This window comes from Bicyclus anynana, chromosome 1 (genome assembly GCF_947172395.1).
Source record: "Bicyclus anynana chromosome 1, ilBicAnyn1.1, whole genome shotgun sequence".
In the NCBI taxonomy this organism is placed as follows: Eukaryota; Metazoa; Arthropoda; class Insecta; order Lepidoptera; family Nymphalidae; genus Bicyclus; species Bicyclus anynana.
In genome coordinates, this window is record NC_069083.1 from 110,623 (window position 1) to 125,112 (window position 14,490).

Here is a 14,490-nt window from a genome sequence, read left to right on the forward strand (position 1 = left end):
GAGTATCTGTACAGTTATTGTGCTTCGCGACACCTCTTCACTTCGGTTGTAACTTGTATGCCCACTGTGAACTTTGTTCTCATAATGAAAGAAAGAAGAAAGGCGCACGGACGCACATGTATCATTATTATAATTATTACTGCAGCCGAAGCGAAACGTCTTCCCGAGATAAGTCCACAATGAAAAGGCAATTATTGGTAAATTCTATTTGTGTCGAGGAGTCGTTTACAAACTAGGTATGTATTTCCTTAGATCAGTTTCTCTTTATTATTATTTTATACAATTATTCTTGATTTAATTAAACTCTATAATATACAAAATGTTTGAACGACACTGCCCAGTGCTGTAGTCCAGGCAGTGCAGAGCGCGGCTGTCGTGCGACTTTAGCACGACTGTCGCACTACTGTCGCATGACAGTCACGCGGGTGCAGTGTACTCCGGCTCCGAGCCTCCTACCGCTCGTGGTATGTACAGTGCGCCGACCAGTACAAGTGAGGGCGGCGCGAGCGGCGGCAGAGTGCGCGGGGTGCGCGGGGTGCACGTCACCGGTGGCTGCCGGCCGAGAGCGCTCGCTATCGTTTAATTTTGTTTTTTACAAATAATTTCATACCAATCACTATCACAAATATTCTAGCGTTTCATTTGGGAAAGTTAACGTTAATAATTTTGAATGATCGCGGTCTCTCTCTCGCCGGCAGTCGCTAGGCTAGGGCCGGCGGTGGGGCGGGAGCTAGCGCGCGCGTCAGCTGGCCAGCAGCGCGGCGGCGGCGCGCGCGTGCAGCGCGGCGGCGGCCAGCAGCGCCAGCAGGCAGCGGCGCGGGTCGGACAGGCCGGCCGAGCCCGTCTGCATGGCGGCCGGCCGCTCGCCGTCCAGCACGTGCACGCGCACGGCCGCCAGCTCGGCGTTGGACGGCGCGCACGAGTAGCGGCCCGAGTCGGCGGGCGCCGCGTCCTGCACCAGCAGGTACGACGTGGTGGCGGCGCCCTTCTCCGTCACCACCGACACGCCGCCGCGCGTCGAGTCGTACGAGATCACCTGCTTCACAACGCGCCGCGCGCGGTCATGCGCCGCCCGCCGCGAGGCGCCGCGACACGACGAGCGCGTCGTGTCGCGGCGCCGGCGCGTCTCCACACAACATTCAACTTCTCGGATGAATCCATATTTGTCGGGCGGTACGTGTAGTGTCGGATCGCGTCACAAGTTCAGAACGCAATCGAATAACATTAATAAGTATAAACAGTCCAGTCCATACAATACGCATGACACGTATGTCACGTCAGACAAATATAAACCCGCCGAATCAAAACATATAATATTGCAATACTAGCGGACGCTCGGGACTTCGTACGCGTGAAATTATATTTTCCACGAATCCCACGGGAAGATGTATTTTTTCGGGATAAATAGGATTGTTTGTTGCCACATAGCCTCCTCTATCTTCCAGTGAAAGTCCCTTTAAAATTGGTTCAGCCGTTTCAGAGATTAGTTCAGACAAACAGACAGACAAAAAATGGTAAAAAATTGATTATGTATTAGTATCGAATAAATAGCACTTGAAAGAACACAATTATTTTGAAATCACAGGCAGGCACTTAAAGGGGAATGCCCATCCCCGGCCCAGGCCTACCCTTACCGACCGGCAACTTACTTATATCTAAAAAAATCTTGTTAATTCTACTTTAATAATGAAATCATTACTTTATCAAAAAAAGTTTGCATCAACGTTTTACGATATGTTCAATTCATCTTTAATTTGTCCACAACGGGGACAAGCTACAATCTTTGACTATACAGTCTGAGTACGTACTACGATATTTGTTGAAGACTTATGATTGGTTTGTTTGTTCGTTTCCTTGTCTGTTATCTGTTAAGTTTTTTGATAACAGAAAAAAATAATACAGCTTCAAATGTTACATCGCCGCTTTGGTACAAAGGCGAACATTTTGCCCCAGAAGAGTGATAAAAAAAATATTTTTCTTCAAGAAACATGGTTTTATTAAGCCAATTATTTAACCAGATACATCATAATTATTATCATCTCCATATACTTGTACACGGGGTGTACCTGGGGGCTGGGTTTCCTGGGCCGAAGTTGTATGGGCCGGTTTTTAAATTTAAATTTAATGTCATTTATTAACTGACTTCAAAAAAATTAAGAAGTTCTCAATTCCACTCGTATGTTATGTTTGTAACCTCATAACTTTGTCATCTAATTTTAACTAATTTTTGATAATTATAAGTTAGTTTGAAAGAGTATACTTCTAGATTGGTTCCATTTAATTTTTACGAAAATAAGTTCAGTAATTTTGTTTTAAAATCAAAATAAATGACATAAGTGATCTAAATTTGTCACACCGTAGCGTGAACGGGCACTATGCTAGGACACACTTAAAACAGAAAAATAAAATCTTATTACCAAAAAAATTTAACTGATTTCAAAGATTACTTAAAAAAAAAGAAATTCCATCGTACAATTGTCCTTTTTATTGATCAGTTTGAAGGCGGTGCCAAATATCAAAATAAATTATAAGGACCTGGCACAGCATCGCCATTGATAATTATATAATAATTACTTGTTATTCTTGCTTTTAATATTATAATAGAACTACATAATATATTATTACAAGCTTTTATTTAATTCGCCCTATTACTATACTTACTCGTAAGTATATAATTATGTATGTAGGTTGTTGTGTTTGTTTCAAACGTTGGATTTCCTCCAAGTTCAACACTGACATTTTGCATGTTTTTTTAATTCTAAATTGTGATAATACATTAAAATGGTAAATATAAATGACAGTGCAGCAAGGAGAATCTCGTTTTGATTCCTTATTGATTAGTAGGACGGACAACATTTTGCATAATATTTAAGCATATTATTTAATTTGAATAGTAAAAAAAGATCTCTACCGAAATTGAATGCTACAGTGCAGTCTACAGTTTGTTACTTTGTAGTAAAAATATGAAACTTTGTATTTACGAGTAGGTACTTTTGATTTCGAAACCATTTTTTAAGAGCAATTTTATAAAAGCTTGTATTTAAATCCATATGATTAAATGTAACTCAGTGGCTGAGACGGCGAGCTGCGAACAACGTTCCGCGTCATCGACTAGATAACTGCAACTTGTCGACAAGTTGATGATGAGCGATAGAAGCAACGAGACAGAGCAGCGCCGTCGCAGCACTCGCTACAGTGCGCAGCACGCACGGCAGCGCACAGCTGTGGCTACAACACTCGGGCCACACATCTCTCGCGGACGGAGTCACGGAAGCGACCACACTGTGACGTGCACCATCGCGGCCTCGGCTCTGCGCCTGCGCGCGTGCTGCGCGACTAGTCTAGTTAGCGTAGGAGGAATGGAGTGGCATAATTACTTTGCGTCCGCTCACCTCGTCCTCGTGGTACCAGAAGATGTAGGCGGGCGGCTCGGGGCTGAACTGGATGAGGCACGTGAGGTTGATGGTGGAGCCGATGTCCACGTGCAGGTCGGGCCCGCCCAGGATGCGCGCCGACGGCACTGCAACAGGCGGCGTGCGCGGTAGCGACTTGTTCCTCGGTGACAGCTTTTATACTAAACAACGGCTCAACTGGTGTTTGGAAGTCCTTGCGAGAGGCCATGTTGTTTATAGCGGACTATTGATAAACAAACGTAGGTAGGTATAGGTACTTTATTTGATATGAGAATGCGTGATTATATTATACTCGTATCTTCAGCTATCATTCCGTGTGGGGTAATAAAGTCAATAACTGACAGTGTGTTTGGGCGCTGCCGAACGGCACGGCCGATGTGTAGCGCCGCGTGCGATGTTCCGTGCGCTCGCGACTGGCCGCTGTGCAGTGTGCCCGTGCAGTATTGAACTTCAACAAAAGGATGTCTGTCACTAGAACAGATTTCGGTCATTATATTGCTTGCTTGCATTGTCATTATATTGACAACAATTCTAACGATCGCGGTACGTACACGACAGTCGAGCAGTGACAGAGTGACGCAATGACGCAGTGACGCAGTGACGGAGGTCACTTTTATCTGTAGAATATGTCAGACTCCCGTGTCAGCGGACAGATTCCGCGCGGAGGAAAAAGAAAAATATTTCCGTCGAGCTTTTTCGTGAAAGCTGTCAAAATCTGAGCCAGATTTACGTCAGGGTGAGAGACAGTCTAGTTCTGCGTTATGGGAGATATTAAGCAAAGACTGAGTCTGATACGAGCTCGGCGCTCGGCCGCTCATTGTTAGGCTTCTGCGATATTGTTGTGATTTAGAGGAGTCTACTGTGCCGTATAGCGACTTCCCCTTGTCGGTACAACATTTCATACAAGCCTGTGAAACAGTTCACGTAAATGTTTTAAAACGTATGTGTGTCCACGGTGCTAGAACTCGTCTAGAAGAGACCGCCGCGGCGCGCCATGGCGCACACGTCGTAATACAGGGGTGCGCTTAAAACAAGTTTTATTAGAATTTAAACTTTATTTATATGGGATGTCCAAAATAAAATATCTCTAACAACGAAGTTCCCATGGAAATGAGCGATGTCACATAGTTGTAACTTTACAGAATTTTGGGGCTGTTATTGTAACAATTTGTCGTACTTGACTAAACAAGAACTAGGTTTTAGGAATTAGGTTCAACAAACACACGTTGGTACATTCAAAGTTCGAGCAATAAAATGTAAATGTCTTTTATTAAATACGCTTCCTCGTTAAAAAGCTTAACACCGCGTTTCGGGTCCGGAGCGCGCTCGGCCGCAGTGACGCGAAGGTGACAAAGCGAGCAGCGCGCGGGCGGAGAGACGCGTTAGTTCTTTGTCTCTCGGCCGCGGCGCCACAAAGGGAAAGAAACAAAAATCGTGGCTTTGTCAGAGTCAAATGAGCGCCGGCGGATAATATTGCTCTGACGCTGCGTGAGCGGATGTGCGAAAGTTGTCTACCAATTATGGTTTAAGGTGAAGAAGATCCGATTCGAGCACCACCACCTGTTGCTACTGCCTACTGCTGATAATAATTAACGTAAAATCCACGAGACATTACACAGACTTATATTTACATTATATTGAGAAAAATTATAATTAGAAACTGTCAAATGCCGTGAAATCAAATACATACGAATAAAATACTAGTTGTAGTAGGTATTCAGAACAAATAGGCCGCACAAAGTCGTCGCGCCGCCTTGTTTCACGCAAGTCTCATACTGCTGTAAGCCTTTCCCGCCGACGCTAGAATGGCAGAGAATACCTTGAGCAGTCCCAGAGGCTTGTGACTCCGGATGCAGGTTTAAGAGTACCCTTCCGACATGTCAACACACACCATTCACACTCAAGCTATTCTACCCGCCTATCCCAAGTAACTCATAAAGAATTACACAATAGGAAATGTGGACGGCTCGAACGCCACGAGATCGAGAACACTGAAACCGACCGTACGGCGCCTTATATCAGTTTAGCGAGCAGACATCGGGCACGAATATACGTCTTCCCCTACTGGTGGGTAATTGGCCGTAAATTAAAAGTCTCGGCGCACAATGGCGAAGAAAGAGAAGATACATAATTAAACTTGGAGCTCTGGCGCTTTTAAAACATTGCATTTGCATATTCCCCCTCCCCGCGCCCCGCGCCCCGCGGTCCCCAACACCGCCTTGCTCCGACACGGGCGCATCGATCACAGAATATCACTTGTATTATGATTTATTTGAATGAAAATTGACCTAGAACTAAATCAAAACAAATTTAAATGTGAATAAAGCCATTAAAAAACATACGCGCAATAATCGACACAGCCTCGTTGGTCGATTGATTATTCTGTGTGGCTACGAATAACGAGACCCTGGGTTTAAAACATGGGTCGGTCTGTGATGATGTCGTTGTCAAAACTTGAATCATTCACCGGTCTACCGTCCGGAACACACACGCTAACAATCGAGTATTAATATATTATGGCTCAGCAATCCGATGAATTCAGGCATTAACTCCTTCATTGGCGCGCCGCCGCTCTGAGCTTCGTCGCAAAAAAGCTCAACAAGAGAAGGTTTAACTTCCGAACTCTTTATACCGAGTTCAATAAAACGTGTAGCGTGCTAGGCGCCCGATAAGCGACACGCTGTCTCTCATTAAACACTCTAAATTATGTTACAAGTTTCAAGGACTCGTGCAATTGTTTGGTATGAGAACTGAGCAAAAAAGCGTCTGAGCGTATTTTAAACGACAATACTTTGTTAATTGAGAAAATAAGGTTTACTTCATGATTTTTTAGTACAATTTGTTTTGGAAAAATATAATATGCTACTGAAGCAGTATTTTTAATTTTACAGCAGTTTCATAGCCGGACAGACGATTCGAACTAAAGACTTTATGATCCGAAGCCAAAGGCTAATCACTGAAGCAACGAGACACTTTAATTATGATATATTGTGCAAATAAACAAATGAACACAGTAATGTAAAGCGCGAAACGTATCTGCAACTCACACCGCGCTCGCGACACCCGCGCGATGTGAATGAGCTAATTAAACGCTTAACTACAATCTAATTCTCTCGCGCTATGCTCGATGTTCAACGCGTACAAATTAGCATTCAAGCTCTATTTCAAAATTGTTGATTGTAAGTTGGCTTCGGTTACAAGTCAAGTTTGCCCGATTCTAGGTGATTATTTTACTGCCGGCTTGAGTCTCCTGCCAAGAGCCGTCAAATACTCGTGACTCAGCAGTTTTTTTTTTTGTAATACAACAATAACAATACATGAATAACAATCGCCGCGTTGTCGGAGTGTTAGTACAGTTACAAAATATTGTAAACGCTCGTTCAACTCCAACATTCCATTATTTCAAATAAAAAGCATAAAAATTATATAAACTTTTATTTTAAAATTCAGAAGTATAAGTAAAAAAATGTAATAAATATCTAAAATTACTCCGAATGTCATTTATAAACTTTTGGTGCATATTCTTATTTACCTCGTTGTTGGGTGTATAGCTAACGATTTTAATGTTTGTACCTATTTCTGAGATTGTTAACATTTTTACAATAAATAAGGCTCGTTTGAAATGATAAGCCGCGCGACGTGCGGTCGACACTGCGACACTGTTTGAGTGTAATTGTGTCGGCTAGATTGTGATTCAATTTGATGACATCCATATTCCTTCCATTGGAATAACTAATTAACTCTCTTGTGTTTATTTATTACATCTCTACGATGAGATGTTTAAACAGTTGGCTAAGGGGAACTTGCGAATGTTTTGAATACTCATGGTACCATACTCTTTTAGACTGAACAAATCAAATTTGTTTTATAGGTTCTAGATAAACAATATATAACCCTTTAGCAAAATACCTGTAATTATAGTTATACCTATGCTAGTGATAGTAAAATTCGATAATTCCGATTTCCGGTTATAAATAATAATCGTGTGAAGTAATTTTTCACATCAACAGTTTAATGTTTGTTGTCGTGTGCGACAGCGGCTGCGGTGGTGTCGCATCCGATGTTTGTGATTTGTCATCTTGATTTGACGGAATAGAAAACCACTTAATTCCGAGCGTTGGCGGGAGCAGGGTGAAACGTCGTTACCATGGAATGAGGAAACTACCTCGATACAAGTAGCTACTTATTGCCGTTTGATATTTTAAATATTTTGGTAACGAAACGATGCGATGTGACAATTGACAATGTGGCATTTGGAAGCTGGTATTTGGAGTTATTGTTCTTTCGTTTGAACTTGTCGAGTTTTTGTGTGGGTCAGAAAGTGCTCCAAGTGGCTACGAGCGCATAGCACTCACGTCAAACATAGCCTGCACGACACATGACACCAGAGAATATTTGAGAATATACAGGGTGTACCGTAATTAATGGATAAAATTCAAATGGTAGATTCACCACCTAATCATCTAAAACTAAGTTGAATAATTTTCCAAAAATCCGTATGGTGACCAAGTTATAGAATTTTCTGGAATTAAGATTTTAAAGTTCTGATTTTTGTTGAACAATGCGGATTAAATTGTCAATGTACTTTAATACTAAGAACTTTTGTAAATAATGTTTTATTTGTTTTGTACAAGAATCTTTGAGTGCAATAATTATTTTTCTTTAATTAAGATGTACCGATTTAAAAAAATATCCTGTCAAAAAAATGTATAGAGCTGAAGTGTACCATTATTTTAAAAACTTTTACCTTAACGAGTATTGTAAATTGGTACAAAACTTGTCTACTATTTGTAGTTACAAAGTTGCTGGTAAAATGTACGAGTATGGGAGATGCTGCATTTTCATAGATCAAGATATTTTGTACAGCACAGTTTTAGAATATTTTTTCGATTCATGTTCTCAGGGAGCGCTTGTTTAGTAGCTGGGTTTAAGTAATGAACTAACAATGCATGTATGTATGTAATGTAAACAATAAAAAACAGATACAAATTGTTGTAGAAGGTTAAAGTCTGGTAGCCTGTTACTTGTTAGTGGTCAAGAAAACTGCTTGTTACAGTCTGTTTCATGTAGGATGGTGCGGGTGACAGTTCGTTTCACTCTTGAAAGTTTGCAGCGATTCACGATCATAGTACGTATTATGAATGTCATACAGGCGACTGTCACCGTACCCATGCTATCTGAAAAACACTTTAGTTGTAGCGTTAGTAGGTCTCATAGTCTTTGACCTGTAGATTAATCCAAAACAAATCTGTGTTATAGTTATTAGTACACTCAACACACAACGACACGCACACACACACACCGACCTCCGTCCGAGAACATCCGCTGGTATATCTCGTCGCAATCTGTGGGCAGGAAGCAATGCTTGAGTCTAGTCTTGTTCAGTTTGAACAAACAAATATAACGGCCAGTTTCAATCAATTTATACTCTCATTCTCTCTCATCGGAGTAGGTGGTAGGTCTCAGCGCCATATCTCCTGTCATCGAGAAAGAGGCCTGGCCCTGTAGTAAACATATCGCCGGCCGCGCGCGTAACTGCCCTCCGGAGTCGGAGAATCTTTGGCTGGGATTTTAATCATGTATAGGTACTCGTATCGTACCAACTACGTATTCGCCTACAACAATTCGGCCGTGTCCATGACACAGCCACAACCCATTTTTTTCCCTAATTTCGTATCGCTCGGGTTTCAAAAAGCAAAAAAAAAAGGAACAGTCTCGTTAAATCAAAGAAGCTATATCGAGTGCGTACAAAATAAGCCTTGTCTAATGAAGTGTCACGCAACTTTTGGGATTTCGAGCAAATAAAGTGTTCGTGTGGCGCGCGGGGGTGAGGTGGGGTGAGGCGGGGTGTGGCGGGGCGAGGGGGCGCCCAATGAGTGGTGACACGCGACGCGATTTTCGAATCCGAGCATTGTCACAAAACATTTTAAACATACGAGTATTTATTGGAGCGCGCGCCGAGTTAATCGCGCCGAGCGGCGACTCGTAGCGGCCGATAGGGGCCGGCGCGCACCGCGGGGCCGAGCGAGTGGTATTTGTCTAAATGAATGGCTTCATGTCGGCGTCCGCCTGTGCGTGCCGATTCACATGCGGGCTTTATTGTACTCTGTTACCTATCCGGAAAATTGTTTTGTTTCGATGAAACGTCGATACTGTTACTCGGTTTAACTATTTAATGTTTTCAAGTATAATTTATTCCGGCTATTCAACGCTTGCCGAGTGGTGCTATAAATACAAAGTAACTTTTATGTCGTCTTCAAATCACTATCGTCAGTATTGAGTTGTATTTATGTTGTTGCAGTGGCACTAGTAAGCGTACAACCACCTGGCACGTTCCCACAGTGCATCTATCAGTGTTCGCATGTGGCGAATGATCAACTGCTATTTGATGAAACACGTACAACGACAGTGATTGGTATAATGTCTGTATCGCGCAGTGGCAGAGTCAGTCGCGGCACTCACCGACGACGTGCAGCGTGACGAAGAAGGAGCGCACGGGCTGCGTGGACACCTGGCACTCGTAGACGCCGGCGTCGCGCTGCTGCGCCCACTTCACCTGCAGCGTCCAGTCGTCCGCCTGCGGCGAGTGCGTGGCCTGGAAGCGCTGGTCCGACGTGTACGTGTAGCCGCCCACCGTCAGGATGTGCAGGTCGCGGTGCCGGATCCACGACACCTGGAACGCGACGGGCACTGCGGTGAGTGAGGGGATCGATCGCCGGGGCTCTGTCTGATAAATTAATTGGCATCTTGTTAGAATTTAACCAACAGATTGACATCTTGTACATATAAATATAATAAATTTTTATAGTAGAGGGAATTCTCAAAGTAGATATGATGCGGCAGGCTTTAATTTTTTATCTACATTTGATCGTTTGAGAGTTTATAAATTAATTAAGAAGGTTGGTTTTTAAGTAAAATTTCTTTGCACATGCTTGACTTGGAGAGTGAACTGATGAATACGTTACCTACGATAAGTGTAATTGGGTGAGGCAAACGGACGTTGAGAAGGAGATGAACGAAAATAAAGGACGTTGAGATTGAAGTAAAACTCCTTTAGCTTTCTTTTAGTATTACTTCAATCGTGTGGTCAAAGCACACTCGTTTTTTGTTTTTATCTCATTTATTCATACTTTTTTAGTTTTTACCATTGTTTATTATAACAAAGTGATAACAAGTAAATTAATATTATATTGACATTTTTCTACGGGATTTCATATATACACGGGGCCCTGCACTGCGGCTAAATAGGGCAGAGTAAATAGGTGTATCTATAGATACACCTATTTACTCTGCGCAGCCCCGGGGTGTGCGCTGGGCCGCGCGCACACAGCTCAGTGTTCGGCGCTGTCGTGTCCATATTGAGCACGAAGGGATTCACGAGCCTTTCATTGGCGAGGTCTAAACGTACAAGTTTGCTCATGGGCAACTACCAGGGCCGAGTCTCCCTCCTTAGAACAGGATCACCACGCTTCTGCTATGAGGCTCGGCGGACTTAGCGTGATAATGTTTGTAACAATGACCATTACAATACGTTGATGATAACTGGTACCGGCAGCGACGGCACGTGTTTTTCGAGATAGTGTTAATAAAATTTTGGACGAAACAAAAATATAAACAACGACTGTGCACTAGTAGTGAAATTATTTTCAAAAATAAAATAATACTTGAAAGAGAAACTTCAAAATTTGTAGCGGTCAGTAGCGCCATCTCTCGTGTCGGACTTGTTTTACTTCGCGCTTTTAAAACTGTCATTTAGATTACACTTTTCGTAACGCATTCAACAGCCTACTACCCGAGTAAAGTGTGCGTAAAGAAGTCTTAGTACAAAAATATTTGAAATCACATGGACTAACGAGCACTGGCGGCGGCAGTCAGTGCGACCACGGTACACGCGTGCGATGGCCGCTGCGGGTGCCAGCCAACAGACTACGTACTCGTAGGTCATCTAAAACTAGATACCTAAAATCCTTACATTTGAATCTGTTTATAATCATTATGATACATTTTTTACTAAATAATTATACTGATATTTGCTATAGTAGTTAATTTGTTGATATTAGTTAAGTGAGTTAGAAAGGACAGAACGAGAAAAGAACACTCTAGAGGCAATATCTCACTGGCATTTTTGAAATATTTCTCGGAAAATGCTGCTAGAAATAACATCGAATGAATTACTAAGTAAGCGCACCATACATATGAAACAGCATCATCGTATTTTTCCCCGTGAGCAGGTACGAACTACGAAGCAATTCTCTTGTCAACGAGTTAACAAGTTGGCAGGAGCGCCCATCTTTTATTTAAAATGTATTTGAGAAATTCATACCGCCGTAAGTAACGGCCGACTCGCAGTGCGCACAGACGGAGCAGACGGAGCAGCAAATGTCGTGCACTACATCACAGTAAATGTCAAATTACATAATTAAACAATGCGTTGGAGCATTAAGAAATCATATTAAAATTAAAAAGTTTCCTCAACTTATCTGTAAAACAAAACATGTAGTGTGCGGAACACTACATGTTTTGTTGACAAAATTTATGTACAAGTACCCGCACTCGCACGTGAGACTCGTGCAGTTGTTGCGTGGTGTGCAGTGTGTGGTGTGCGCGCTCAGTCGTGTCGCTCAGCCCGACATCTGCTTCAATCGTAGTTTCTTATTTCTTATTAAAGTTTGCTCTTCAGTGAACGACTCAGTAGTAAATAACAATTTCAAATTGCTCGCCGAGTGGATTAATTATTTTATTCAAGAACAGGACAAAGTTACAAATGTTTATTGATTAAATGTAAACTTGACACCGTTTTGCTTCGACAGCTCAACTGTTGGTGCGCGTCGTGAGAAGAACTTCGATATATTACTTTATGAAACATAAATAATTATTAAGATCGCAACGCAACTGTTATATCCCATATGTACTGATATGCATGTATCCTGACGCCTCAGAATGCGCGCCGAGCCACTCGATCAGAGGGTTTGAGCTTGTGGACATGTGTGACAATGTGCGCTTCAGTGACAGACCAGTGGGCTCCCGTGGCGCAGGCTGAGCACCCGCCAGTACTGTGGTGTTGCGGTACGAGCCAGGCTCGGCGTCGTCGCGGTGTCGGTCCGAGCCGCGCTCGCCGCCAACGGCCGCGCCCGCGCATGGCGTTCGCTATGAACCAGCCACGCCGCAGAGATAGCCGCCGCCATTAAGTTGTGCCACAATAAACAAATTTTCAAAACATGACAGTGTTTTTCAACGAATGTATTGTGGTGATCGTGCTTTGATCTGACGCGGAATATGTATGTGCCAAGCACAACAAGACTGGTCGGTGCTTTTACTACTTGGGTTTTCATGTTGATAGGTGAAAGCCATTATATTACGATATAGTGATACAATCTGAAAACATACGTCTTTCTTTGTTTCTTGTTATTTACTTATCTTTCTAGTAACGCGCAGTAGAGTGACCGAAGAGTTAGCACTCGTGTGCGGCGTTCAGTATATTTGACGAACACATTTTATATATTTTTAATAAAACAAGCAAGGGTTTACATTTCTCGAAACAATAACAACAGCGGAATGCAATATACTCGTAGTTTCTCCGGGCGGCGCGTGTCGGCGCCCGGCGGGGACTCAATCAAGTTTCAGTGATTTAACAGTTTTCCCGCTTGTGGTCCGCTGTGCCGCTCTGGAAACGAGCTATGATCGTTGTTGTAGGAACGGAAGTAGTGAGTACGGCACATGTTAGCGGGTGACACGTCGTCGTCGTCGGCTCATCAGCTGCGCAGTGCGCGCAGTGCCGCGCTGCCGGTGATCAAAATCAAAAGTCAAAGTCAAAATTAATTTCTTTCAAGTAAGGAAAGTTTACAAGCACTTTTGAAACAATCTGACCGGGCTCTACCTGCCTAGCAAATATAGACCAAGAGTACCTTCTTCGGGAACCATTTAAGAATGTTGCCCGCCGGACGCTAGAGATACTCACCTCCAAGCAAACAACAGATTGTTTTCAGAATTCTTATATATATGAGTTTTTTAAAAGCTTAATTTTTATTGCACATTTTTGCCCTTTTCGCTTTGCAGTGGGAAAATAGCAAAGAATCCTATAATTGGCGTGTTACGTTTCATCTCTTATAAATAAATGGAACAGTTCAAACTGTGATCGATCCTAAACAGACGAGTTAAGTGCGACAAACGTGTCGACTGTACGTTGGTGGTCACTTGGCACTGAATGTGTGGCCGGCTTTTAGTCGCAAAGGATAGGATTTGGATATTGAGCTTTAATATTCTGTAGGAGCGGCGCTCTGGCTCGATCCTTGTAGATGTGATTGATGTGAGATACGTTTCTAAAACACAGCGTTTCAGATCTTTTATTTATAGTGTAAAAATGGGTCTTTTGTTGTTTTTAGATAAAGTAAAGCTCAGACGATTGAAACTTTGATATTTACACTTGGAAAGTAATACGTCCATGCATATTACTTACTATTTATACCGTTGCAGATGGCTGCAACGGTATTTATTGAAATAATTTAAAAGTAAATTGAATTCATGTTGTATATTTATTGAAAAGAAGCTCCAAACTGTCAAGTTGGAATCGCATTTCGATAGAGGGCGGCGCGGGGCGGCGCGGGGCGGCGCGGGCGGCAGTGTACACGGCGCGGATCCACTCTATATGTAAAGGCGGCGTGTGCTCGGGGCAAACATCTATGCGCCACTATATTCCTAAATAAGTGAAGCATCTCAATTCCAGTGTGAACGCTTCTTCCGCGCACGGCCCGTGCTCCGCCGAGCACGACAGTGTCGCTCCTTCTGAGAATCTACTGAATTACAGTTTCGAAGAAACACAAATGAATGTTGGAGCACGTAATTGACGAATGTTTCAAAGTGTTTTACTGTATTCTGAGGTTTGAAATCGTCATGACATGTACCCGTAGTCATTTCGTGGATATTAAATTTAGTTTAACATAACAGGTCCGCTACAGCCGAGGCGCTGTGTAAAGCCTTGTTAGGCTGAGGAGGTGTGGGCCGGGGTCGCAGTGCGTCGATAAATAATCGCCGTCTGAAAGTATTTGTCGCACGCTCCGCCGGCGCGAGCACAAAGCGC

The 14,490-nt window shown here is 43.0% G+C and overlaps 1 protein-coding gene across 1 annotated transcript in view; it reads right to left on the minus strand.

Moving 5' to 3' along the window:
- Nucleotides 1-6: 6 nt before the first annotated feature.
- LOC112050741 (zwei Ig domain protein zig-8-like) overlaps nucleotides 7-14,490 on the minus strand; it is a 234,234-nt gene continuing 219,750 nt past the window's right edge. The window contains exons 3-6 of the mRNA XM_052881566.1: nucleotides 9,876-10,086; nucleotides 8,720-8,758; nucleotides 3,378-3,520; nucleotides 7-1,039 (exon numbers count right to left, since the gene is read on the minus strand). Of these exons, the coding sequence (XP_052737526.1) occupies nucleotides 743-1,039; nucleotides 3,378-3,520; nucleotides 8,720-8,758; nucleotides 9,876-10,086 (690 nt within the window). The 3' untranslated portion in view covers nucleotides 7-742. The remainder of the gene's footprint in view (nucleotides 1,040-3,377; nucleotides 3,521-8,719; nucleotides 8,759-9,875; nucleotides 10,087-14,490) is intronic.